This window comes from Neophocaena asiaeorientalis, unplaced genomic scaffold, assembly GCF_003031525.2.
Source record: "Neophocaena asiaeorientalis asiaeorientalis breed wild unplaced genomic scaffold, Neophocaena_asiaeorientalis_V1.1 scaffold85, whole genome shotgun sequence".
Lineage (NCBI taxonomy): Eukaryota > Metazoa > Chordata > Mammalia > Artiodactyla > Phocoenidae > Neophocaena > Neophocaena asiaeorientalis.
Genome location: NW_020174301.1, coordinates 1,331,934 through 1,356,579, shown reverse-complemented (window position 1 = coordinate 1,356,579; position 24,646 = coordinate 1,331,934). Strand labels below are relative to the sequence as shown.

At 38.1% G+C, this 24,646-nt stretch overlaps 1 protein-coding gene across 1 annotated transcript; it reads left to right on the top strand.

Moving 5' to 3' along the window:
- Positions 1-12,387: 12,387 nt before the first annotated feature.
- Positions 12,388-23,928, top strand: SMNDC1 (survival motor neuron domain containing 1). The gene is made up of 6 exons (XM_024756093.1): positions 12,388-12,569; positions 13,743-13,862; positions 18,870-19,012; positions 19,629-19,790; positions 21,671-21,824; positions 22,681-23,928. Exons 2-6 carry the CDS (start codon positions 13,743-13,745, stop codon positions 22,816-22,818), a joined length of 717 nt encoding a protein of 238 aa, XP_024611861.1. The 5' UTR covers positions 12,388-12,569; the 3' UTR covers positions 22,819-23,928.
- The last annotated feature ends 718 nt before the right edge of the window (positions 23,929-24,646 follow it).

Sequence of the window (24,646 nt, the reverse complement as noted above, 5' to 3'; positions counted from 1 at the left end):
GCTTCCCTCAGGAGAATATGGCAGGTGACATCATTTCTTGAAAAAGGAAATATAAGAAATGAAGGGACACTGGAGAAAAGAAGATAAATTCCATTTTAGACATGTGGGTGATCAGTGGCTAATCTGGCTAATGGTCAATTGATACTTAAAAATGTTTTCTCAGTTAAAAATGTATTGGCTCTGAGTAGAGGGACTACAACTGTTTTGTGCATTATTTTATTCCAGGGCCTAGCACACAGTAGGTGCTCTGTATTTTTAAGAATCTTTTGCTCTTAGCAGTTTGAGTATTATGTATGGTTTGTTTGTTTGTTTGTTTTTGTGGTACGCGGGCCTCTCACTGTTGTGGCCTCTCCCGTTGCGGAGCACAGGCTCCGGACGCGCAGGCTCAGCGGCCATGGCTCACGGGCCCAGCCGCTCCGCGGCATGTGGGATCTTCCCGGACCGGGTCACGAACCCGTGTCCGCTGCATCGGCAGGCGGACTCTCAACCACTGCGCCACCAGGGAAGCCCTGTTTTTTAAATTTACTTACTCTGCTTGGCATTTACTAAGCTACGTGAATCTGTAATTTCAAGTCTTTCATCAAATTTGGAAAAATGTTAACTGCTATTTTCTAAAAATTTTTTAATGAATTATTTTCTCTCTCATCTTCTTTGGGGGGTGACAATTACAACCATGTTAGAACTTTTGATATTGACACAGAGGTCATTGAGGCTCTATTAAATTTTTTCAATATTTTTTTCTCTCTTCAGTTTTTGATCACTTCTCTTGATCTATTTTCAAGTTCACTGACTCTTTCTTCTAACATTTCCAGTCACCTGTTAATCTTATTGAGTGAGTTTTTATTTCAGATACTGTATTTTTCACATCCAGAATTTTTGGTTCCTTTTTATAGTTTCTGTTCCTCTGCTGAGGTTTCCTGTCTATTCATTCATTATGAGTATATCTTTGTTTATGTCCTTGAACAGTTAAAATAGCTAGTTTAAAATAATTGTCTCCTAATCCCAACTTCTGCATCATTGATTGTCTTTTCTCTTGAACATGGTTCCACTTTTATGTTTCTTTGATTGTCTCTAATTTTAGATTGTGCTTGCACAATGTGAATGATATATTGTAGAGACTATGGTTTCTGTTATGTTCCTCTCACATAACATAACATATGGCACAGACATAGAAAACAAACTTATGGTTACCAAAGGGTAAAGGGGGTGGGGGAGGGATAAATTAGGAGTTTGGGATTAGCAGATACAAACTACTATATATAAAATAGATAAACAACAAGTTCCTACTGTATAGCACAGGGAATTATATTCAATATCCTATAGTAAACCATGATGGAAAATAATATATTTATATTTATAACTGAATCACTTTGCTGTACACCAGAAACTAACACAACATTGTAAATCAAATATACTTCAATAAAAAAATTTTTAAGTCCCTCTCCCACAAAAAAAAGAGTTAACTTGGTTAGACTATGTTTTTCTCCTCTGTGGTGGGCAAGGGTTGAAATTTCTATTCAGTTCTTTCATCATTAGCTGGATTGATTGAAGTCTGCCTCACATGAGTATTGCTCAGAGATCAGCCAGAAGTTTGGGAAAACTTAATGCACAGAATTTGGAGGTTCTCTTCTGTTGTTTTCTCTTTTCTAGGATACCTCCATGACCACTAACATTTTCCAGTTGCTGTGATAGCTTCAAACTCTGTCTTCTAATTCCTCAAACCAGTTCACCAAAACTGTGGGTTTCTGTCCACATTCTAAAAGCCTCAGCATGGAGTTGACTGGAGCTTGCCCTCAGGCAGAAGAAATCATTTTTAAAAACAAACAGAAAACTCATCTAGTGCCATTCCCTCCTTCTAAGCGTCAACTCTTTTCTAGTTTCTAGTTTGGTTACTCTTTAATGTCTTTAGATAATCCCCCAGAGTTTATAATTATTATTTGCAAAAGGGTCAATCCAATATAAACTACCTGCTGTTAACAGACCTGGAATTCCAGGTGCCCAATAAATATTTGTTAAACAAATTCAAGTACCCACTTTATATTTCCATGCTGATCTCTAACAGACACCATACACTTAACCTAGCCCCAATTAAACTAAACCCTTTATTTCCTCTCTCTCTCTCTCTCTCTCTCACCTCCAGCAAACCTGCTCCTCTCCAAGTCTACTTTATTTATTTCATATACATATGAGATACATACATATCATATACACATATGTACGATATGACTAAAATGACTGTCATCCACCAAGTCACCAAGGCTCTTCTACTTCTCAAAACCAGAGAGCCACTCTGCAGTTCTCACCTCACCTGATCTTCACAATATTTGACACCTTTTTTATGGAAACTCTTCTTGTGACTTCTGTGACATTATTCTATCTTGGATTTCCTTCCTTTGGCTGCTGGGACTTTGGTCTATTTTACAGACTCTTGTTCTACCACCCAGCCTGTGAATGCTAGTGTTCCTTCCTCATCCAAGTTTTCTTCTCACTCTCTTCTATTCAAGTAGCTTCAACGTTCACTTAACAAATATTTGTTGAACACCTATTCCATGCCAGGCTCTTTTCTCAGTGCTAGGTCCTTGCCCTAGCACTGCTCTTTTCTCAGACAAGGCCTTGCTCTCATGCAGCTTACATTCTAGTGAGGGGAGATATCTATCTCTGTATCGTCTATATATCTATCTATTCAACTGCTTTTGTGGCATTTCCACTTGAATGTATAATAGACCTTTCAAACTCAACATGTTCCAAACTGGAACACTCCCACCTCAGAGTCTTTGCATTTGCTGTTCCCTCTGCATGGAATGATCTACCAGATGTCCGCATGGCTCACATTTCTTACTCCCTTCAAATATCTGCCCCAAAGTCAATTTTTCAGTGAGGCTTTCCTGACTATTTGCTGTAAAATGAATACAACCTATGCCCTCCATTTGCACTACCCATCCCCTTACTCTCCTTTATTTTTCTCCATGGAACTTATCACCATGTAAATACTACAGATCTAACTTTTCAACTGTTGATGTCAGTCTCCCCTCAGTAGATAAAGCCAACTTGCTCTCCAATGTGGATAAAACAATACCCATCAATTGTGCATGAGTGGTTTTTTTTCATTCAAAATTTAAAATTTTCTCCCATTTGATAAGTTTTTGTTGATATATCTCTGATTATTCATAAGTTTGAGTATTCTTCATATGTTTATTGGCTATTTGGTGTCATTTTGTAAATTGTTTGTTCATATCTTCTCCTCTTCCCCATTCTTTTCACTTTTCTGTTGGGTTATTTGTTTGTTTTCTTAATGATATGAAGGATTTTTAAAAAATATTCTGGTTACTTCTTTTTGCAAATACCTTCTTGTGGTCTGTTGCTTGTTTTTAACTTCGTAATGATGCTTTTGGTTGTATGCATGATTTGAATTTTAATATAGTCCTATTTTTTCGATCTTTTCAAGGATGAATTAACACAAATTATTTTTAGGTGTATGTGCTGGAGGAAGAAGTTATCAAAGGAAATTCTTGCCAAATGACCTTTCTTTCCTCTGTAAGGTAAAAGAAGTCAACTCTCATAGATAGCTGTAGAGTCCCTGAGCTTCCTCCTTTAGCCAACATATATAAATTGAGTCCTACAACAAATGCCTAGATCTGGGAGTTGGCCAGGGTGGGGGCAGGGAGGCAGGAGATGAGATGGGATTTCATACATTGAACCCTGCCTTACTAGAGCTTACCATCAGAGGACTAATTTGGTTAGATGGTGTAGCCTTGATATACTTCAGTAGAAACTCAGAGGAAGGAGAGATGGGGTAATATTGAGTAATTGTCTGTGGACTGGATTAATCAGAGAAGATCATATGTCAGCTTTCTTGACCTCCTATAAACTAAGAATCACAGAATCTCAGGGCTCAGATAAGGAAATGGAGGCTGGCCAAAGTTAAGGTCTTCCTGCTGAAGGTCTCACAGCTAGTAAGAGGCAGAATCCACACTAGAACTACAGATCCTAGGTCCAGTGTGCTGTTTTACCTGTCAGTCAAGCAAGTTGTCATGTCTTCCTTTGGTCATAAAATAGAGATCTGAGAGCAATGCAAAAGAAAAATGGAGTAAGACAAGACAGAGCATCAGTTACAACCAAAAAAAGCCCACCACCATTTAACCCGGGCTCACAAACTGTTAGAAGCAACTATTATATTCACATCAACTTGTTTGTCTTATAAGGATACAAGAAATATGTTATCATTTTTTTTAGATGGGACAGAAAAAAGGAAAGTGACTTAACTCAGGGCACTTTACAAGTCACAGCAAAAATGAGAGTAAACAAACATGGGCTCTGTGTTCAATAGTTTTCTCTTCATAAACCGTAAGACGAATGGCCACATATATCTATAGATTGTAGTCACTTTCTTGTCTCAGTTACATGAGTTTTGTTCTTCCACTGTCAGGTTAATTGGTTCTATTCACTCTGCCTGTGGAGAAAGTATCAAATTAGGCACCTAATCAGTAACACTGAAAACAAAATAAACCAGAGATACATTGATTGCTCATAATCAAGCAATTACAGTCATGTTTTTCCTATCTATGTACTTACCAGCAAACAGGAATGTAAAAATCACTTTCAACTGCCTGAAAAGAGACATGTCATTAATTAGGATTAATCAGAAATTCTCTCCACCAAGAAAATGCTTCAAAACATTAACTCCTTATATGTTACTGTAGTAATAACCTTATGAGGCAACTGATATCATATGCCCATGTGTCAGAAAAATATTATAATGCTAATTACAAGAAATCTTTAGGATATTCTCCAAAGTCAAATATAATGTTCACTGCTGTCAAAAGTTTGCTTTTGATAGCAAACTCCATGTGTCTCAAGGAGACCGAATTCTACTAGTGCCAGGCACACCTAGCCAAATATTGACGATGCAAAGAGGAACAGGATGTAATCACTGCGCCTTAGATATGATGTCTAGAGTAGCTCCATTCTAAACCCCCAATAGCCCAGGGTGTTCGTTACTAGATATAAAACACTAAAGGAGCAGAAATGGGAAACAAGGAGTTCTGTGAAAGCTGGTGAGCAGTCACCAAAGTCTCATCAGAACTGGGTCATTAAAGATATTCTTCCAAGCAGGAAAGTGGGGAAAGGCATGTGATGTAGAACAGACACTAGGGGCAAAGCAGTAATGCATGAAAGAACAGGGTAGGTTCATACGTGGAGAGTATGGTCAGTGCTCAGGCTGATAAGCAGGTTGTGGCCATATCACTAATGGCCTTATATGGTGGGCTAACAAACGGGATTTTGACAAGTAGGTGTGAGTATTCTTGGATTGGTGTTTCCAGAAGATCAATCTGGCAGCCAAGTGTGGAAGATGCATCTCAGGGAAGGATTCCCATTCTTAGGCTACTGCATCAGGCTAGGTGAGAAATGCTGGCAGCTTGGTCTGCAGCACGGGGATGGAGAAGAGGGAATACATCCAAAAGACATTTAGTGAGTAGAATTAGTCAAACTACTATAAGGGAGAAAAGTGATTCCTTTAGCTGAAACTGGAAAAAAAGAATAAGAAGGGCATCAGTATCACAGAATACAAAAGAACACAAAATCAGGCAAAAATAGAAAGTTTAAAAAACTTCTTGGGACTTCCCTGGTGGTGCAGTCGTTAAGAATCCACCTGCCAATGCAGGGGATGTGGGTTCAAGCCCTGGTCCGGGAAGATCCCACATGCCGTGGAGCAACTAAGCCCGTGCGCCACAACTACTGAGCCTGTGCTCTAGAGCCCGTGAGCCACAACTACTGAAGCCCGTGTGCCTAGAGCCTGTGCTCTGCAGTAAGAGAAGCCAGAGCAATGAGAAGCCCGTGCACTGCAACAAAGAGTAGCCCTTGCTCACTGCAACTAGAGAAAGCCCACATGCAGCAACGCAGACCCAAAACAGCCAAAAATAAATAAATAAAATTTAAAAACCCTTATTTATAAACAGTTGATCATGCATTTTCTGCCTGCAAAGAGGCTATTTTCAGAACATATCATTTATTCCTCCTTAAAAAAAAAACTTACCTTAATGGCTTTTCTTTTTATAAAATTTGCCCTATTTGCTTTTGATGTGCCAGAGTAAATAATCACCAATTGTGCCAAAAATTTTTGGAGCATCCTTCAACAATGGAAATGCTTAATCTTTGTACCTGAGATGCTTAAGCATAAACAAGCTCTCCTACAGCATTATATATATATATGTATATGTATATATCAGAAATCAATTAGAAACAAACACCTGCAGGAAGTGCTGAGACATTTTTCCATTAGCTTTTAACACAAGGAAAACAAAATGAGAAGGTGACATTGTTTCATGGTTTCTAAAATGGGTAGCTTCTGCAAGAGAGGCAGCATCAGAGGTGCCAAAAACAGGGGTGCCATGGGGAAAGTATGCCTTCTTCCCTACTGTGGATGCTAGGTGCCCTACCCAGATTCCCTCTTCAGGACTGAGGTGCTTGTTCTCCCAGAGGGAGGGAGTGTTGGTGGCTGAGTTTACAGCTGAATTGGTCTTAGCCCCCTTCACAGGGGCAGCCCATATCTATTGGCTGATTATTCGGTTTTGGGTGGGTATAAAGCCCTGGCTCCCTTGACTTCAGGTGGGGAGCATCTCTGAAGGGCCATCTCAGCTCCAGAGCTCCTACAGGACTGGCTGAGGCCTTTGTTGCAACTGTGTTGCAGCTCCTTCTTTCTCCCTCTGCCCCATCCTGCTCCTGTTACCTCTCGCAGGTGATGTTCCCAAGGGTATACCCCAATAAACCTCTTGCACACAAATCTGAGTCCTTTTCCCAGGAACCCCAACCCATTACACCTACCAGGACCACAAAGAGCCCTTCGTGATCACTAATTACAGAGAATGAAGGTGTCCCTATAGAAGCATGTATGTATTAAATGTACTGGGTCTTGAACGAGATGAACCACACTTCCTACTTATGTTTCAGCTTATGTTCTAAAACTGACAACAGAGAGATGTTGTAAACAGAACACGGTGATCTAAAGGAATTTGGATATAAAGTTATTTTATTAAAAAATTATAGCAAGTACAATGTGTATATTAAAACCAAGAACAGGAGTTGAGCATAGATGAATAGCAGGCCTTCGTCACTTGGATAATATAAACCATAGTTTTTTTGGCTGTTTGTTTTTCCCTGTCTTTTCCCCAACAGATCTGTTCGGCAATGTTCCTTCACTAAGGCTCCATCACTGGGGTAGGCGGGGGAGGGAAATCGGACATCAAAAGATACCTGTGTCCCTACTGCCACCTAATGGTTCTTTGAGCATTGAGGTCTCCATTGCGTAGTTCTTTTTTTCCCAACTGCTGACACTATACCAATAAATTGGCTAAATGTGACTATATCAAACTATGGACCACTAGTCTTACTGTGGCAAAACTCTGGGGCTCATTCTGGCTTCTGCAAAAAGTCATGTTAACTGTCTCCTTTTTCCTCTTTACATTTGGGAATATATATCCCCCTACTCCCCATGGTTGTTTGTTATAATATGTATCCTTTTAAAAAAAGATTGTTTTATTATTTATCTACTGCGCAATAAAAGTGATGTGGAATGTACCAGGCTTTTCCTGCTTTTTATGCAATAAGCTTTTTCTAAGATAAATAAACAGGCAACATGAATATGGGAGGGGGAAACCCAGATAAGGAGGGTACTTTCAGGGGCTATGATGCAGATGAATTCAATTAACTCTGGGTGTAAAAGACCATCTTAAGACTACTGATGGAGGCTGTTATACAAGAAAGCCAAACAGAACCAAAAAATGAAAAATGCTCTTGTCACCACATCAGAGGGCAAGGCCCACTGCACTCTCTCTTGCATGTGGGGAAGTCAAAGTAATTTTTTCTCATGCTTTCCTTCCTGGCATTCAAAGAGCTCCTGTGACTACTTCAACCTCCACTGCCCACATCTTCCTGCTAAGCCTTGACCCATCTGGCTTTCTGTGGCTTTTGGTTTATGACAATCACATAAGCTTTTATAATCTCCTATATTACTTTTGAGCTTGTTAAACTACTGCTAGCTCCTAGATTTCTCCTCAGCTATCTGCTGCCTTTCCTCACCATTCCCTGCCAACATGCACAACACCAGCCAAAACTATTCTAACTAGTCTATGAACACTTTTCTCCATCTTTTTCCTTTGAAAATTCCGAGACATAATTTTTCAACAAAAAGTTGAAAGATTAGTACAATGAGCAAACACATGCATCCTCCACAATGACTGTTAAATATTTTGCCACGTTTTAATTCTTTCTCTCTCCATATATGTGTGTGTGTGTACATACACACAATGAATTTAGCAAAATTTTATATAATTTTTTGGCAGAACTATTTGAAAGTTAAGTCATAGATGTAATGGCACTTCATCCCTAAATACCTGAATAGGACATTCTCCTAAGTAAGTTAAGAAAGTTTCACACCTAATAAAACTAACCATGATTCAGTATCATCAGATATCCAGTCCATACTGATATTTCCCAAAGTGTCCTCAAATTTTCTTTTATAGCTTTATTTTTCCAAACCAAAACCCAATCAGGATTTGCCCATTGCATTCAATTGTTATATCTTTTACCCCACTCTTTTTAATGACACTGACCTTCTGAAGAATTTAGGCCAGTTTTCTTATGTCCCACATTAAGGGCTGGATCTGATTCTACCCTCAGGGTCATTTTACTTGTTCCTCTACCCCTGTATTTCCTATAAACTGGAAGTTGGGTCAAAAGGCTTGATTATATTTAAGTTAAGCATCTTTGGCAAGGTTCCTTCATAGGTAACGCTGTTACTTCACGTTGCATCAAATCAAGAGGCCTCTAAAGTCAGGTTATTCTACCATTAGTGGTGCTAAGTGTGAGCACTAGGCTAAGTTGGTGACTGCTGAATTTCTTCATTGTAAGGTATATTTTCCCCTTTATAATTAATATGTGGAGTGATACTCTGACACTGTGCGAACATCCTCCTTTTCGCTACCTCCTTTTCCAAGATGGATTTTAGCTTCTCTTGATGACCTTTGCCTGAATTATTGGGGACTGAACAAGGTGATTTTTCCAATTCCATAATTCCATCTATGTTTATCAGCTGGCATTCATCTATAAAGAAAAAAAATCCTTTCCCCAACCCTTGATTTTGAGTATCACTCTGCACTTATGGATTTTTAAAATGTATTTAATGATGTGACAATCTATCACAGTCATTGTTCTTTTTGGTGCCGTGATTGACTCATATTTAGCCAGTGGAGTCCCCTCAAGCTGGGTTATGTGAACTTTTGACTTGATCCTGTTAGTTTTGGGGCACTTCCCTGTTTTCTGGCAAGATGTTCCAGGCTCACCTTTGTACTATTGTACTTTCTGGGCCTAAGACCCAAAAGCAACCATTTCCCCCAAGAAATACTGTTTCTTTTGTGGAGAATTGTATTTAAATATCAAGATACGGGCACCCTCCACTGGGGTAACATTACTTCTAAGATATATGTGTATATATATTTTTTTTTTCCAAAATTCAAATTTAACATCAGAGGGCTTTTCCCCAAAAAACTTCTATTTAAAATTTTTTCTTTCCTCTTATTAGAGTTTTAACTAACAAAATTTATTAATAATTCACTTTATCTAGAGTAGACATAAAATTTTAAAATTACATGACTAATAGTACTGTTAGAAATAAGTCTGTGATGTTTGAGATTTTTTGTTTTTGTTCTTTCTGCCCTCAGAATACATCCCACTAAGAATGTAGGAGTACTATTAAACACCACTTTCAAATAGATCTAAAGAACTTTGATGACTCTGCCATTTCTAATCCTTGTAGAGCCTAGATTATCATTTTTCAAACTAATCCTTTTTTCTTTTTTTAGTGGTACACATGAAATATACAATAGCTGAAAATGTACATCCTAAGACTAGAAAGGCAATGCAGATTTCAGTGAACAAATCAGGATTGCTATGACTGGTGAGCACCTGCATCGGTCAGCATTCATTTAAGGTTGTTTTTCCATCAAACTTAAGTGGATGATATAACCTAAGAGTCATCTCAGGATATATTTTCAAGGTACTGTACCCCAAAACACTCAATAGGCAGAAAAAGCCAGTAGCTTGCCCTGCAACAAATCTCCATGCAAACATTCAAAACACCTATTATGACTAAAAAGGTCAAAAGGCATAGATAGTTATTTTGACTATGTACACATCTCTAATTCATTACCTTAGGCATTTGTACAGATATCAAAAAAGGTAGGCAAATCTGGGGCTACTTTTAGTCAAGAAGGAATACAATAAAAGCTAAGCTAAAGAATGCAATCTCCCATTTAACCAACATGTACTAGTTTATTCTATACTTTTATGCTCTGCAGTGAGTTGGTACATTTCCAAAGGCAGTGGCTATACTTTAATTATCTTTAGTAGTGAAAGGAAATAGCTGCATATATGACAATGTGGAGTCTTTAAATTTTATGTACTTACTGAGTTCAATAAAATAAATACCAGCTTTAAAGAACTAGAGGTTTTAGATACTGTTCTTTTTGAAGATAAACTCGATTAAATTTGAGTGAGAATATTTTAAGATTTTGACACTTCAAAGGAAGTGGTAAGTTAGAACGCCTATTTGAAGGAACACTCTTAGTCAAAGCTTGTACTTGCTCCAGCTTTGTCTTTAAAAGCACACAGAATCACAGTGAAAAATAAATGAATACATGTAGTGTTTATAATGGTGTCTGGTACACACAACTGTTATCTCTTTGTGAGAACTAATAACATTCGGTATAACTTTTCTTTCCAAATATAATCTATGTTGCACACAGGGAGAGATTAAAAGCAATCCTGAAAACAAAAGCTATCAGAAAACTATACTGAAGCTTATAAATATTTTCCTATTTTCTGATCTTGGGGGTTCATTAAGAGTTCTTATTTGAGAAATTTTTAAACAGCTGTAAAGTTTACTTTATATTCATGGAAGATCCTCCTGGCATTAGTTCTTAAAATACACAATTGAAATAAGAGTTGTCAAATACTACATTGTGTTTTTAATAGATTTCTACTATATTAAAGAAAAGTACATCCTCTCTGGTTTGTCTTCCCTCTTAATTCTAGCTACACACTGCTGCCCTCTGCAGCATTTTCCATTCTTGCAAGCTGACTGCCACTCTTAATCATCACAAACCCACCTTAGAGGAGGGCTTTCTTAAGGGTCCAGCTACAGACCCCAATCCTCCAGGGAACGTTCTTTCCTGGCATTCACATAGCCTCTTCGTGTCTCAGGCCTTTATCTTTTTTTTTAACTAGTTTTTTTTTAATTGGAAAAAATTATATACGTATGGTTAAAGGGATAAAAAGGATTATTAGTGAAAACATGTGGCTTCCACTCCAAATCTCTACATAGATTCGTGAATCCGTCCATAAATGGTATATATTATTACAACACGCATTTCTTTTTAAACATAAGTGGATGTAGTCACACCACTGTTTATCATTCAAGATTGTAACTTGGAGATTATCCCCCTTCAGGCGGTATTAACCTATATAACTTAATTAAAACCAGTAAGTGCTAACAAAATAGGTTTTTCTTTTCTTTTTCACGGTACGCATGGCCTTTATTGTTTGCTACAGGAAGTGGAAGAGGCGGAGATGCGACAGCTCCGGCTCCTGGGGCGACTCCACAGATTGGGTCATCGCCCTCGAAAAGTCCAATTAATCTACTCTCGAATAGGTTCTGCCACAATCTAATCAGCTTTTTGTTGCCACTAAGACTTTTATTATTCTGTGAATCGGTGGTTCTCAAACTTTACCAGACATTGGTATCACCTACAAGGCTTGTTGAAACAGGTTGCTGAGGCCATCCTCAGAGTTTCTGACTCAAAGGTGTGAGGTGGGTGTTGAGAAACCGTATTTATAGTAAATTATTTTTGCAATAAATTACAAATTACTGTAAAAAAAATAAATACCACGCAAGGCTGATGCTACCGGGACCACACTCAGAGAACCAACCGGTAGTATGAATGCTGTATTAAACCCCGTTCCTCCCAATACCACGCAAGGCTGATGCTACCGGGACCACACTCAGAGAACCAACCGGTAGTATGAATGCTGTATTAAACCCCGTTCCTCCCACCACCCAGCACTCTGGGAACCTCAAGAAGTGCCCAACGGCACACAGCCCTGAAGTAACTGCCCAACAGACCCCCACTCCGAGCCGGAACTAAGATAAAACGAACCTACATCCGGCGCCAGGCGCATACTAGTACGTCATTTCCTTCCTACGAAACCCTGCCCACTTTACTTCCCTAACGTGATTAAGGGCCGGCGGCCTAGAGGGAGCTGGGAATCACGTGAGCCGAGCGACGTCGTGCGAGGATTTTTAACCTCTCGCGAGACTTTACCCGCCTCCTCTATTCCTCCTTCCAGTGCCCGGCTTTAGTCCTCTCCCGCTCGCCGCTGACCGAGGTATTCTTTTCCAGACCAAGTCGCCTAGTTGTCGCCGCGGAGCTTTTGCTTGCTGCTGCCGCTGTCGCAACCACCGCTGGGCTGCTTTGTCGCGACCCCGTCCCGCCGCCACGCCCCCAGCCCCACACAAGGTAACAAACGCGATGAGGGAGAGAGTAAGGCCTCGCCGGGCTTCGGCCTCCCCCTAGTTGAAGCGGAGGCCTGAGGCCGAGGAGCGGGCCGCGCTGGAGAGGCCCGGGCGCCGGCCGGAGTGTCAGGAGCGCCGGCCTCCTCTTCCACCCAGAGTTGAGCCCTGAGCGGCCTCGGACGGGGTTGGGCTAGCCGCGGGAACCCAGCGGGTGGGGTTGGCATTTTAAGGACGCTCCGGGCCCTTCCGAGCCTGTTTGCGGGTGGGGCTCCGGCTCCCGGCGCCTCCGCTGGGTTCGTGTTTTCGGTTTCCCTGGAAGCTGTTTGAATTTCGAGGTCTGAAATGGTCGAGCAAGTTGTGGCGGACTTTGAGGTGTTGAGTGACCGAGGGGGAGCAGCCTGGCTTGCTCTAACCCTTTTGGAGTCCTTCCAGGCTGTGGTTGGACGGGGATTGTAAAACAGACGGGTCCTCGGAAACCCCGTATGTTTGCTAATAAAGCGAGAAAGAATTCTCTCCTACCTTACTTTCAGGAGAAGAATGAGCCAGATTGGTGAAAGACACGTTCCTTAGATTGCCTAAATAGGAGAGTATCAGTGCTGTTTCTTTCATTGCAGAAAATGCATCGTCAGTATTTAAGTGACTGGGTTTTTGCTCTGGATAAGAGTTTCTAAACGCATTCATACTAATTGAATAGCTCTTGTGGAGAGCTATTTGTGTAGTTAATCCAAAATCAGTTGGAATTGGTTTTGGAGGTATTTTTTAGTGCTTAAAAATCAGAAGCCTCAACTCTTTCAACAGTTTAGTGCCTTTTTTTTTTTTTTTGGTGACAATATAACAATCCTGTTAATTGAGCCTAACACAGTGCCTTCCCTGTTACAGGACTTCAAAGAAAATTAGAAGTTCTTCTTTTTCCTCTTACCTCTTGTTTTCTGTTTCTATATGGAATTTGTCTGACATGTTTATAATCATCAGAATACTTGAAGTTTGTGTTTGGCTCACAGCTTTTCTCTGAATTGAAAGTAAAGGTAGTAGTGATAAATGACGTTGCAGTGAGTTATAATAATGAGTTGGGAGCAAAATTGGTTAGGGTTGATTCAGGCAGACAGGGAAAATTATTTTTTATGGTTTGGTTCTTTTTGTTCCGTTTTCATGACTTTACTCTTTTTATTTTCTTCAGATGTCAGAGGATCTAGCAAAGCAACTGGCAAGCTACAAAGCTCAACTCCAGCAAGTTGAAGCTGCGCTGTCTGGAAATGGAGAAAATGAAGATTTGCTAAAATTAAAGAAAGATTTGCAAGTAAGTATGAGGGGACACTTACAGTTACATTGCTTGAAAAGAATATTTTTGTGTTTTACAAATGATCTATTGTTAAGAATCCGTGGGTATCCAGAACACCATTTGGAGGGAGTGTTTCACCCCTTGTGTGTACAAGTGTGTACGTACATAGGCATACATGGCTTCTAGGAGTAGGGTTGCTTCCTCAGTTTGTGTACATCAAAATGATTGAAGCATTGTTCTTTGTTAACGTCAACCTTGTATGCTCATATAATTTTAAAAAATAAGAGTTAACATTAGAAGTCATTGTCAAACTTTCTAGAGAAAGAGGTACATACAATTTTACAAGGAATAGCACTTCTGATTTTAAAGACCTGGAAAAGGAATTTTAGTTCAAAGGGTAACTAAAATTAAAGGAGGAAAATATAACCTGATTAAGATTCTTTTTAATGCCAAAAGATTCTTTGAAAATGAAATAGAGCACGCATGCCAGAGATCCTGTGTGTGTGTAACAGAGCTAGCTCTAGTGCCTTGTGTTGAAAACACATTATAAAAATACCTAAAGAGATGCTTGTTTTCTGCATAAATGTTATATAATGTTTGAACTTAAGGCTAGGTTTTACATCTAGTTTTTGACACTTGTTAGCAACTTAAAATTAAACCAAATCTATGTGAGAAGGAGATCTTAATTTGTTCTTTTTGTTGTGGAGGGGCAGTAAGTATGAAACCTGCTTTTTAAAACTTGCTCTGGGGTTTTGAGACAAACATAAAGCCATGATAGTAAATATCTGTTATTTCTCAGAACAATAGGTTGATTAATAAAAATACCATATATAATACTTGTAAATATGTATGAGTTTTCATCTTAACAAATTTGTGAATTTAAAATTCTGAACCTGAGTTTTTGGAAAGTTTTAAAAGATGATTAGATGGTCTATGTTCACTGATTCAAAACAAAACTTGAATCATCTTCATCCTATCTAAGTAATCCTTTCCCTCCCTTTATATCATCCTCTTGCCCATTAAAATTATTAAATTTTAGGGATATTAGAACTGCAAACAAATGAAACTTACGTGAAATGGGGTCCAGATTCAGGATTCTGAAAGCGCTTACCTGGGCATAATTAAGATGAGTTAAATATTTTTGGGTTCAAATTCTGGATTTAGGATAGACTTTCATGAAGTTGCAATAGTATGTTTTTTTTCTAAAAACACAGAAACCAGGGCCTCTCTTCAATACGTAGAAATCAGGCCAGTGGATTTCAAGGAGCCAGTCAATAAGAAAAAGATGTTTTGGGAGCAATTTCTCCCACTCTCAGGCCAACTTTCTTCTTGCCTCAAGGAGAGAGCCTGGCATGCCCCCATCTCTCTGTCTCTCTCTCTTTTTTTTTTTTAAACCCAACTTAAAAGCAGTGCTTTTTTTCTTTGAAGAAAATAAAACGTCATGTGCTAATGTTGTATATATTGCTTCCTGGGCAGTAGGAGGGAGGGGTATATGTGGAACTGGTGGAGCGGGGAGTTGGGAGTGAAGACTGTGAACATTATTATGAGGTAATAATGTTACAGAGTAAATTGTCAGAGCCTGGGCAGAATTGTCTTATTAGGACATGATCCATAGTGGAAATACTATTGGGAGAGAGACCATTGTAGTAGGCATTGTAGTAACCAGGTAAATGGCTTACTTAGGGTTCAGTTAATAATGACCTGGGGGCCATTTATCTGTAAAATGTCCTGTTTTCTGTAACCACTTTGAAAAGCATTGTCCAATAGAAGTTTCTGTGGTGATGGAGATGTTCTGTATCTGCTGTGTAATATTACAGCCACTACCCACATGTGGCTGTTGAATATTTGAAATAAGACTAGGATGGCCGAAGAGCTGAATTTTAAATTTTATTTAAGTAGCCATATGTGGCTACCATATCAGATGGCACAGATATAGAAGCATAAGTTCTAACACTTCAGTTAGAAATAATAGAGAATGTTTTTCCTGACCAGTCTTGACTTTGGATTCTTTTCCTCTTATTCTGTCATGGAAAAAAAAAATCATTTTGGTTACTAGAAATAGGTCTGTTTTGAATTGAAAACTTCTCAAAGGTGGAAGGCATCATTTAGGATTACATAAAATTCTGGAAAGTTTTGTGCTGTCTGCTTCCATCTAGTAATTGTTATCTCCATTGACTACAGCTACAGCTTCTATTTTGTCATAGGTTTTTTGTTTTTGTTTTTGCGGTACGCGGGCCTTTCACTGTTGTGGCCTCTTCCGTTGCGGAGCACAGGCTCCAGACGCGCAGGCTCAGCGGCCATGGCTCACGGGCCCAGCCGCTCCGCGGCATGTGGGATCTTCCCGGACCGGGGCACGAACCCGTGTCCCCTGCAGGCGGACTCTCAACTACTGCGCCACCAGGGAAGCCCAGGTTTTTTGTGTGTGTGTTTGTTTTTTTTTAAAATCCTTTTCCTTCTCTGCATTCTGGGATATACCTTGTGCCATTGATATTTAATCCTGCCTTTTATATTTGCTGAAGAATCTGTTCAGGCTGATGACTTGAGTTTGTGGCCTCCTTTATTTTCTTGTGTTCCTTTTATGGAATATCCTTAACTCTGGTTAAAAATTTGTTTGCCCTTTCATTTATGCAAAATGTTCTTCATTTTTTTCAGTGGCCCTCATTTGCCAGTAAGGCTTCTATGTTTATTTCTTTATGTACTATCTTTCATATAAAGTTACTCAACAGGCAGCAGATTAATTTACTAAAGTCCTAATTGCCTTTCTTTTTTCACTTAAAAGAAGTGGGTTTAGTAAAATCCAGGCTAGCTAGTTGGCTAGCTCCCCAGGCAGTCTCTGATAATCACAAAAAATAGTCAATTTATTAGGCTGTTTGCTGAATACACTGGTTCTAAAGGAGGCAGGGGTCAAGTCACTTGTCTCATATGTTACAGTGGCTCTGCATCCCCGAAACGCCTTCCTTCAGTAAGCAGAGTGCTTGAGTGCACCCCCTTTGACCTGCTGATATGTAGATCACAACATCTGATGCTTCCTGGGATTGCCGATTACTGTAACTGCTGCCCATCTGTCAATGAAGGAGCAGTTTCAGAACTCAGACTTGGGGGAGGAAAAGTAATTAATGGTATGTACCTTTAAGAACTCCCTCATACATAAAATAGTTTCTCTAATACTTTGGTCCATATACACATGTGAAGAAAAAAAAAACCATTTAGAAGGGTCTTTATAGTTGTTGGGAGGGGTATGTAAAACATGGCAAAGTAAAAAGACAACTAGAGATAAATGCTCCAGATTTTTTAAAGTGTCATTTCAGGGCAGGACTCTGGAAATTATAACATGCACAGCTTTTCAGGACCCTTTTCTTTGGTGAAAATGTATTTCCTTATGAAAATATAGTGGGGAGATGTTTTATCCCAAGACAAGTAGAGTTCTAAATCTTGAGACCTACAAACATAGACTTTATGTTTGTGCTTTAGTAGTTAAATGATCCCTAGTTAAATGGAATTATTTAATGATAGGGATTGTATGGGCTCTTGAGTCAGGCTTATTGGATTACATTCTTGGCCCTAAAAGTGGTTAATTAAAAACAAGACTGGATAATTTACTCTCCTTCTTTGTGTAGTACATGATCTGTTTATTTGGAAGTTCTTTGCTTATTTGCAAAAGTTATGTGCAAAAGATTGTCTTATTAAAAAGTATTTGAATGGATATTTGGCACCTAATAAAGCTTTCATTAAAGATGTTAATCTACTGAATTTTTAATGTAAATCTGAGTCTTCTAGTTTTTTCATTCATAAAATTTTTTAATTAATAAAACTGATCTTTCTCCAAGGGCTTTAATAATCCTTTTTTTTAAGACTCAAATATAAGTTTTTAAGAAATAGCCAGGAAGATTTAAAATCTTTAGGAGAGAAGTAACATTAAACTTTCTTGTCTATTGAACCAGAGCTACTATTATAAAACCTCAATGGGAACCAGAAGAAACTCAATACAGAGTGCAACTTTGCTAATTTTTCTCCCAGAACATAATAATGTGATGTTTAAGGTATTTTATTTGCAACAGCAGAGGAACAGGTATGCAAGTTCTTAAAATAAATCAGATAAGGTGATGCATAATATGAGTCTTCATCAGAGTAAAAATATAGCAGATTGGTAGCAGAATCTATCAATTTGTTCTACTTCTTAAGTTTTTTAACCAGCCCTACTAAACACCTTTAAAGTCAGTAAGTGTAAGCCTGAGTTAGAAAATATATTTGCCACACAGAAAGGTTTTGCCTACCTGTGTGTGTTACATTTATTTTATTTTTTTCTTTTAAACGAAGCTGTGCTAATGTGCTTAACATTAAGGTATTGGGATATTTTAAATCTGACTTGGTAATTTGCTTACCCAAATGGGATAGGTTTTATAATAAATGAATAGAGACACTACTGTTTTTAAAATATATCTACAGTACTTTGGTAGAAATACGTATGAGCAGGAACATTTTTATTACTAATAAGGCTGCTTCAAGTGTTTGGGGGTTTTTGAGGGGGAGCTCACCTGTTGGCAGGCAGTTAATAACGACTGCCAAGCAGTGCCCTGTAAAAAGTGCAGTTGTGCGACATACACGTGACAGTGATGTGAGAGAAAAGTGATCTTGAATCTAGGTCAGTGCCTTACAGTTGACTGTTTCTCATCTTTAGAGAGGTCTATTCAGCTAAAATAGGTGCTTAAAAGTAATGTACAGTGTAAATTCAAGTCTACCCGATTTCTGTTAGTATTTGAGGTTATTTAAATTGAAAGGCAACTGCCTGGGTTTAAATCCCAGCACTAGTGTATAAAATACTGTATCTCAGTTTCTACATGGGGATAATCACAGTATCTACATCATAGTATTGTTATGAACTGCAGATAAATCTTTGTAGAGTACTTAATGAGTGCTGTGTGGTATGAGAGCTGTTATCAAAAACTGAAAGAACTTGCTTGTTGAAAGTAGTTGACAATGTGAATTATAAAAATAAAGTTAATGGTTTTTGTTTTTTCTTTTTAGGAAGTTATAGAACTAACCAAAGACCTTCTGTCAACTCAACCTTCTGAAACGCTGGCAAGTTCAGACAATTTTGCTTCTACTCAGCCCACTCATTCATGGAAAGTAGGAGACAAGTGTATGGCAATCTGGAGTGAAGATGGACAGTAAGTGTAGAAAAAAAACTGTAACTATAACATGAAATAGTAAAGTACAATGGTAAGGTGATTTTAATCAGCTTGAACTACCCTATTTTAATCTTTCTATAATAGCCAATATGACTTATAGAACGAATTTGATTCTTGGGTGGTTACCATTAATACAGTTTAATTTTTAGCTTTAGGTTAAGTTTTAGGGCAGAAGAATGGCTTGGATCCTAGAGGAAATAAACATGAAAGTAGAGGAAAATGAATGGATATTAAAAAATATATAGTCTAAATTCTTTTTTCCTTGAATTGGAAATTGAGTAATGGTTGGTTATCTTAGACTTTTGTGAAGCACATATACTGAAATTATTCCTATAAGAAGTATCTTTTCTCAAAAGAGATTGACTAAAGCACATATAGTAGACATGTAAGAGACTTCCTTGGCAATATTTTGGTTAGGACTTCCTTTTTAAAAAGCAGATGGCTAACTCCAGCCACTATTATCTTTGCCAAAGGGACATTTGATTATAGGAGTTTCATTTTAGACACATTGAATAGTTGAATCACTGCAGTATAAGTCTTGTAGGCTGAGTGCTAAACCTTTACTCACCTGCTTACAGCCATGATATCTTTACAGGTGTTATGAAGCGGAGATTGAGGAGATAGATGAAGAAAACGGCACCGCTGCAATCACTTTTGCTGGCTATGGCAATGCTGAAGTGACTCCACTGTTGAACCTCAAGCCTGTAGAAGAAGGAAGGAAGGCAAAGGAGGACAGTGGCAACAAACCCATGTCAAAGTAAGTGACTTTGACTTAAGCATTTTAAATGTAATCTTCCCCATTTGGGTACTTGAGATGTCTGCAGAATCTATACAGCCTAGACTAGAGTAAGAAACTTGTAATACTGTTTACCATTATTTTGAAGATTAGCAGTGTATGGTCAACATTGTCTATATATGTATGCCTAGGTAAAGTGAAGACATTTTGGTTCCCACTTAGGCATTTAATGAATAATTATTAAGAGGATTCTGTATATTGATACTTCTCACTAAACCAGGTTCTGGGTTCCATCACAGCAAAGAAGACCAAATTAGGCCTTGTCTTGACTGAGTTTATAGTCTAAAGAACAAACACATAATTAAAGAAGAACTTTAATAATAAAGTGTAAAAGTAATGGAGGGAACATAATGGTACTTTTAGGGAACAAAGAAAAGGTACCTAAACTGCATTTTAGTCATCAGGGCAAATTTCTTTGAGGAAATGATGTGTAAACTGAGATTTGAAAAGAAGAGGTGTTAGCCAGTTAATGAACTAGAAGGTATGATCTTGGGCAAGCTGCTTAACTTCTGTTTCCTCATCTGTGAAACAGGGACAATAGTATATGCCTTATGGGGTTGTAAGGATTAAATGACAGCATGAGTAAAACATGTAGCACAGTTCTTGACATGTAGTAAGATCTCACTCAGTAAATGTTTACATTTAAAGAAGAAAACAAGGTGGGAACATAGAGGTAACAGAAAGAAATTCCTTTGGTAGAAACTTGGGGCTCGAGGGTGGGTGGTTTGACAAGAGATTAGAGAGGCAGAGGCCAGATCATAAAAAGCTTGAAAGCCACGGATGCATTTCAAGTAGAGAGGATCTGATGTGTTCAGATTGGAGCTTTCGAATGATTACTGGCAGCAGAGAGAAGGCAGCTACTGCTATCATCCAGGTGTAAGATGATCGTGGACCTGAGCCCAGGGAGTAGCAGTTAAGGATGGACCCGTGTATAGTTTGAGAGGTATTTAAGAGATAGAATGAACAATTTTCAGTTCTGCATATTTGCCACAATTGGCTATCTTTTGGATTTGTCAAGAGTTTTCAAAACTTAAGTTGCTACATAAATATATTTGAATTTGGGAAAATTGTATCATCTATTAAAATAAACTTGGTTTAAGCATCCCAATAAGAAAGATTGTAGAATAATGTGACATTTCTATTTTTAGTCTTTGGTATTTGTGTAAAAACCACACTTCATAGTAGTGATTTTATGATACAGAGGAGTCTAGATCATATAGCCTTTTTTTAAAGACCTCTTTCTTCGTCCTTCTTTTGGTGAGAAGTCAGTGTTAACAGACTGAGCAGAAATTATTGAGAGGGCTTTAGGCTCTGATTGGAAAACCCTAGTTGTTTTTGTTTTAAGAATTGTTAGCTATGATTTCCCTTTGTACTGCTGTGCTCTTCCAATCTACATGAAATAGTTTTATCTGCATTGAATCTCTTCATACAGTTTTTCCAAATGCAGCATATTACACTTGCTAACTGCCCATTTAACAATTGATACAGGTTTAGATAGCTTTTAATGTTGAAACTCCTCCTATGCCTAAAACACAACTGGCAGAAGCCATGTAAATGGCAAATTAAAAGTCATAGTTGAAATGTTTGATTAAATGGGTAATAGATTACTACACTTGCATTCAGAAGCTTCCAAGGATACTGTATATTTCAAATAACATTTATTTCTTAGTAGTCCTGAGTGATCGGCATTGATGTTAGCTTTTATTCGTGGGGTGAAGAATGTGTAAGTTCATTAGGTTTTGGGGTTTTTTTGGGGGGGCAGTGGTTGCACTGCTAAATATCTCTAAGGAAGTCATCTTTTAAATTTTAAGAGTTGACATTTACCTGTTCTGTCCACACAGAAAAGAAATGATTGCCCAGCAGCGTGAATATAAAAAGAAGAAAGCTTTGAAAAAAGCACAGAGAATAAAAGAACTTGAACAAGAAAGAGAGGACCAGAAGGTGAAATGGCAGCAGTTCAACAACAGAGCCTATTCTAAAAACAAAAAAGGCCAGGTTAGTAAATCCTTTAATCATACTTTGTAAATTTGCAAAGTGCAACTGTCATTAAAATAAAGTGAGCACAAAATAACTTTAAAATGAAAAAGGAGGTTCATAGATTTAACGAAATAGTAACTGGATCTTGAATTCAGAATCCTCTTTAATCTTCATTTTTGACTTACTGAAAAATATCTCCATTAGCCACTGTCTCTGCAGTGGAAGCACTGTGAATGAGTTTATACCAGGAATTACAAAAGATCTAGGTTATTTCCTTTTATTTTAATTTTTTTAAAATAAATTTATTTAAGTTATTTATTTTTGGATGTGTTGGTTCTTCATCACTGCACACGGGCTTTCTCTAGTTGCAGTGAATGGGGGCAGGCTTCTCGTTGCAGTGAATGGGGGCAGGCTTCTCACTGCAGTGGCTTCTCGTTGCAGAGCACGGGCTCTAGGCGCACGGGCTTCAGTAGTTGTGGCACGTGGGCTCAGTAGTTGTGGCTTGCAGGCTCTAGAGCGTGGGCTCAGTAGTTGTGGTGCATGGGCTTAGTTGCTCCGCGGCATGTAGGATCCTCCCGGACCAGGGCATGAACCCGTGTCCCCTGCATTGGCAGGCGGATTCCCAGCCACTGCGCCACCAGGGAAATCCCTGATTTCCTTTTATAAACTAAAATTTGAAAAATTATTTGTTATCTTACATACTGCTTAGAGTGTATTGAACCCTACCTGATTTGTTAACATGCCTTATGTTGGGTGTCACTAGTGGGTTTTATGAGCACTCAGGTTCCCTTGAGGTACTTTTCCTTATAGGTGTATTTTGGAATTTTATTTTTTTCCAAAACTAATCAAGAATTGTTTGTTTCATTTCTCCTAGGTAAAGAGGAGTATTTTTGCTTCACCTGAGAGTGTAACTGGCAAAGTTGGAGTAGGAACTTGTGGAATTGCTGATAAACCTATGACACAGTATCAAGATACCTCTAAATACAATGTTAGGCATTTGATGCCTCAATAATCAGAAAAACTGTTGGATTTCATCTCTGCAGGGCTTTACATTTACCTTTTTATCCTTATATTTTTCTAAAGGTAAATTATTTGTTAGACGAGTAAGGAAGATACCATTGTTGTCATTGTTTGACTTCAGTAGAATGAAACTTGAAGAAATTGTATTTGATAACTGCTATTCATTTAAACTTTTTTCATTACTACTACCAGTTTCCTCAAAGTTTGTTGGGTAAAGCAACTTTTCTAGATAGATGCTGAGTAAATACAGCACTTAGGTTAATTATTGATCTTCCTAGTATCAGGCCCCCACTTAATGGATGGCATATACGTTTTGTAAGGTTCTAACTGGGAAGTTTCAGATGCTTTGAACTTGCCACATATTCTAGCAATTCACTGGAACATCAAGGCAAAATACCAACCTGCTAAAGAGAACTTCTCTTCATTTTTTTTTTTGTCTTCACCTTAAACCTAGCTGTTGCCCAGTTAACCTAAAAGTAGGTTAATTTGTAAATGGCAGAGTTTTTTTTGAGGTTTTTCTCAACTCATTTCCTAAGCCTATTAGGCCATCTCTAAAATTGATCCAGCTCTGTATTCTTTTCATTGAATTTTAGTTTTATGTAAGAAACCATGTTTAGGACCAGCTACCTTTTCTAATGTTTTTTTTTGTTTTTGTACGTTTGCTTTCCTCCTGTGTTGATTTTCACTTATGGTAGTAGTACCATTTTTTGGATGTGTAATGTTTATATGAGAAAACAAAAAGCTGATGTATAGCCCTGTATACAATGTAGATACTATTTTTGTAAAAAAACAAGGCTAAATTAATGAACAAGAGTACCGAATGTTTCATCATTAAAAATTTACTGTATTTCTCGTGCATTAATCTGGCCATAATTTCCCTGTATATTATGTTCACGTAGCTGAGTTTGTAATTTTTGTTAACTAGATCAAGTTGTCAGCATTTGTTGGTAAGTGAGCATCACAATTATCCTGAGTTGAGTTTAAGCCAAATGTATGCGTAGAAAAGGGTCTTCCTATTAATGGAAGATGGTGGTTTTTAAGAAGTGTGTTAATTTCAGTTTTTGTATGTTTAACTTTTATTAAATAAAGTGTTTTAAAAATCTCCAGGGTGTGTTAACAGAAAGGTGAAGTTAGCTGCCAGCATTGATATAATGATTAAGCATACATCATTTCCACAGGAAAGAATATTGAGTGTGTAATAAATGTTTCGATAAATCCTTATGTGTGCCTTATATTGGACATAAGAAATTGGAAAGGACAGACTAGTTTTATTTTAAGGGTTGTGCTTGCATAGGGGTGTTTGTAAATTTTTGGTAGAAGGGGAAAATAAAAATTTTTATTTCATTAAGAAAAAAAATTTTTTATTTCATGAATTTTAATTTTTTTGGTAAATTGAAGCTTTTTAAAAAATGTTTTTGGCCACGCAGCACGGCATGTGGGATCTTAGTTCCTGGACCAGGGATCAAACCTGTGCTGCCTGCAGTGGAAGCTCAGAGTCTTAACCACTGGACCGCCAGGGAAGTCTGGTAAATTGAAACTTCCAGGAGGACAGTGATGAGAGAGAATTCCTCGTGTCTCCATCTCCCTCCCAACTCAGGAGATCACTGTTGTTTTGTTTTTTTTGTTTCTCTCCCTGTAACTTATGGCCAAAGGGTAGAGCCCATACGACAGAATGAAAGGTGAAGTAGTTTTTCAATACAAGGCACAAATTACAGTAGAAAAGGAGCTACTTAGCCCGAAAAACTTCTAAATATACTAATGTTCTTGTTACCAGTATAACAAGCTTTAAATCAATGGTATCCTTAAAGGATTGCAAGGGA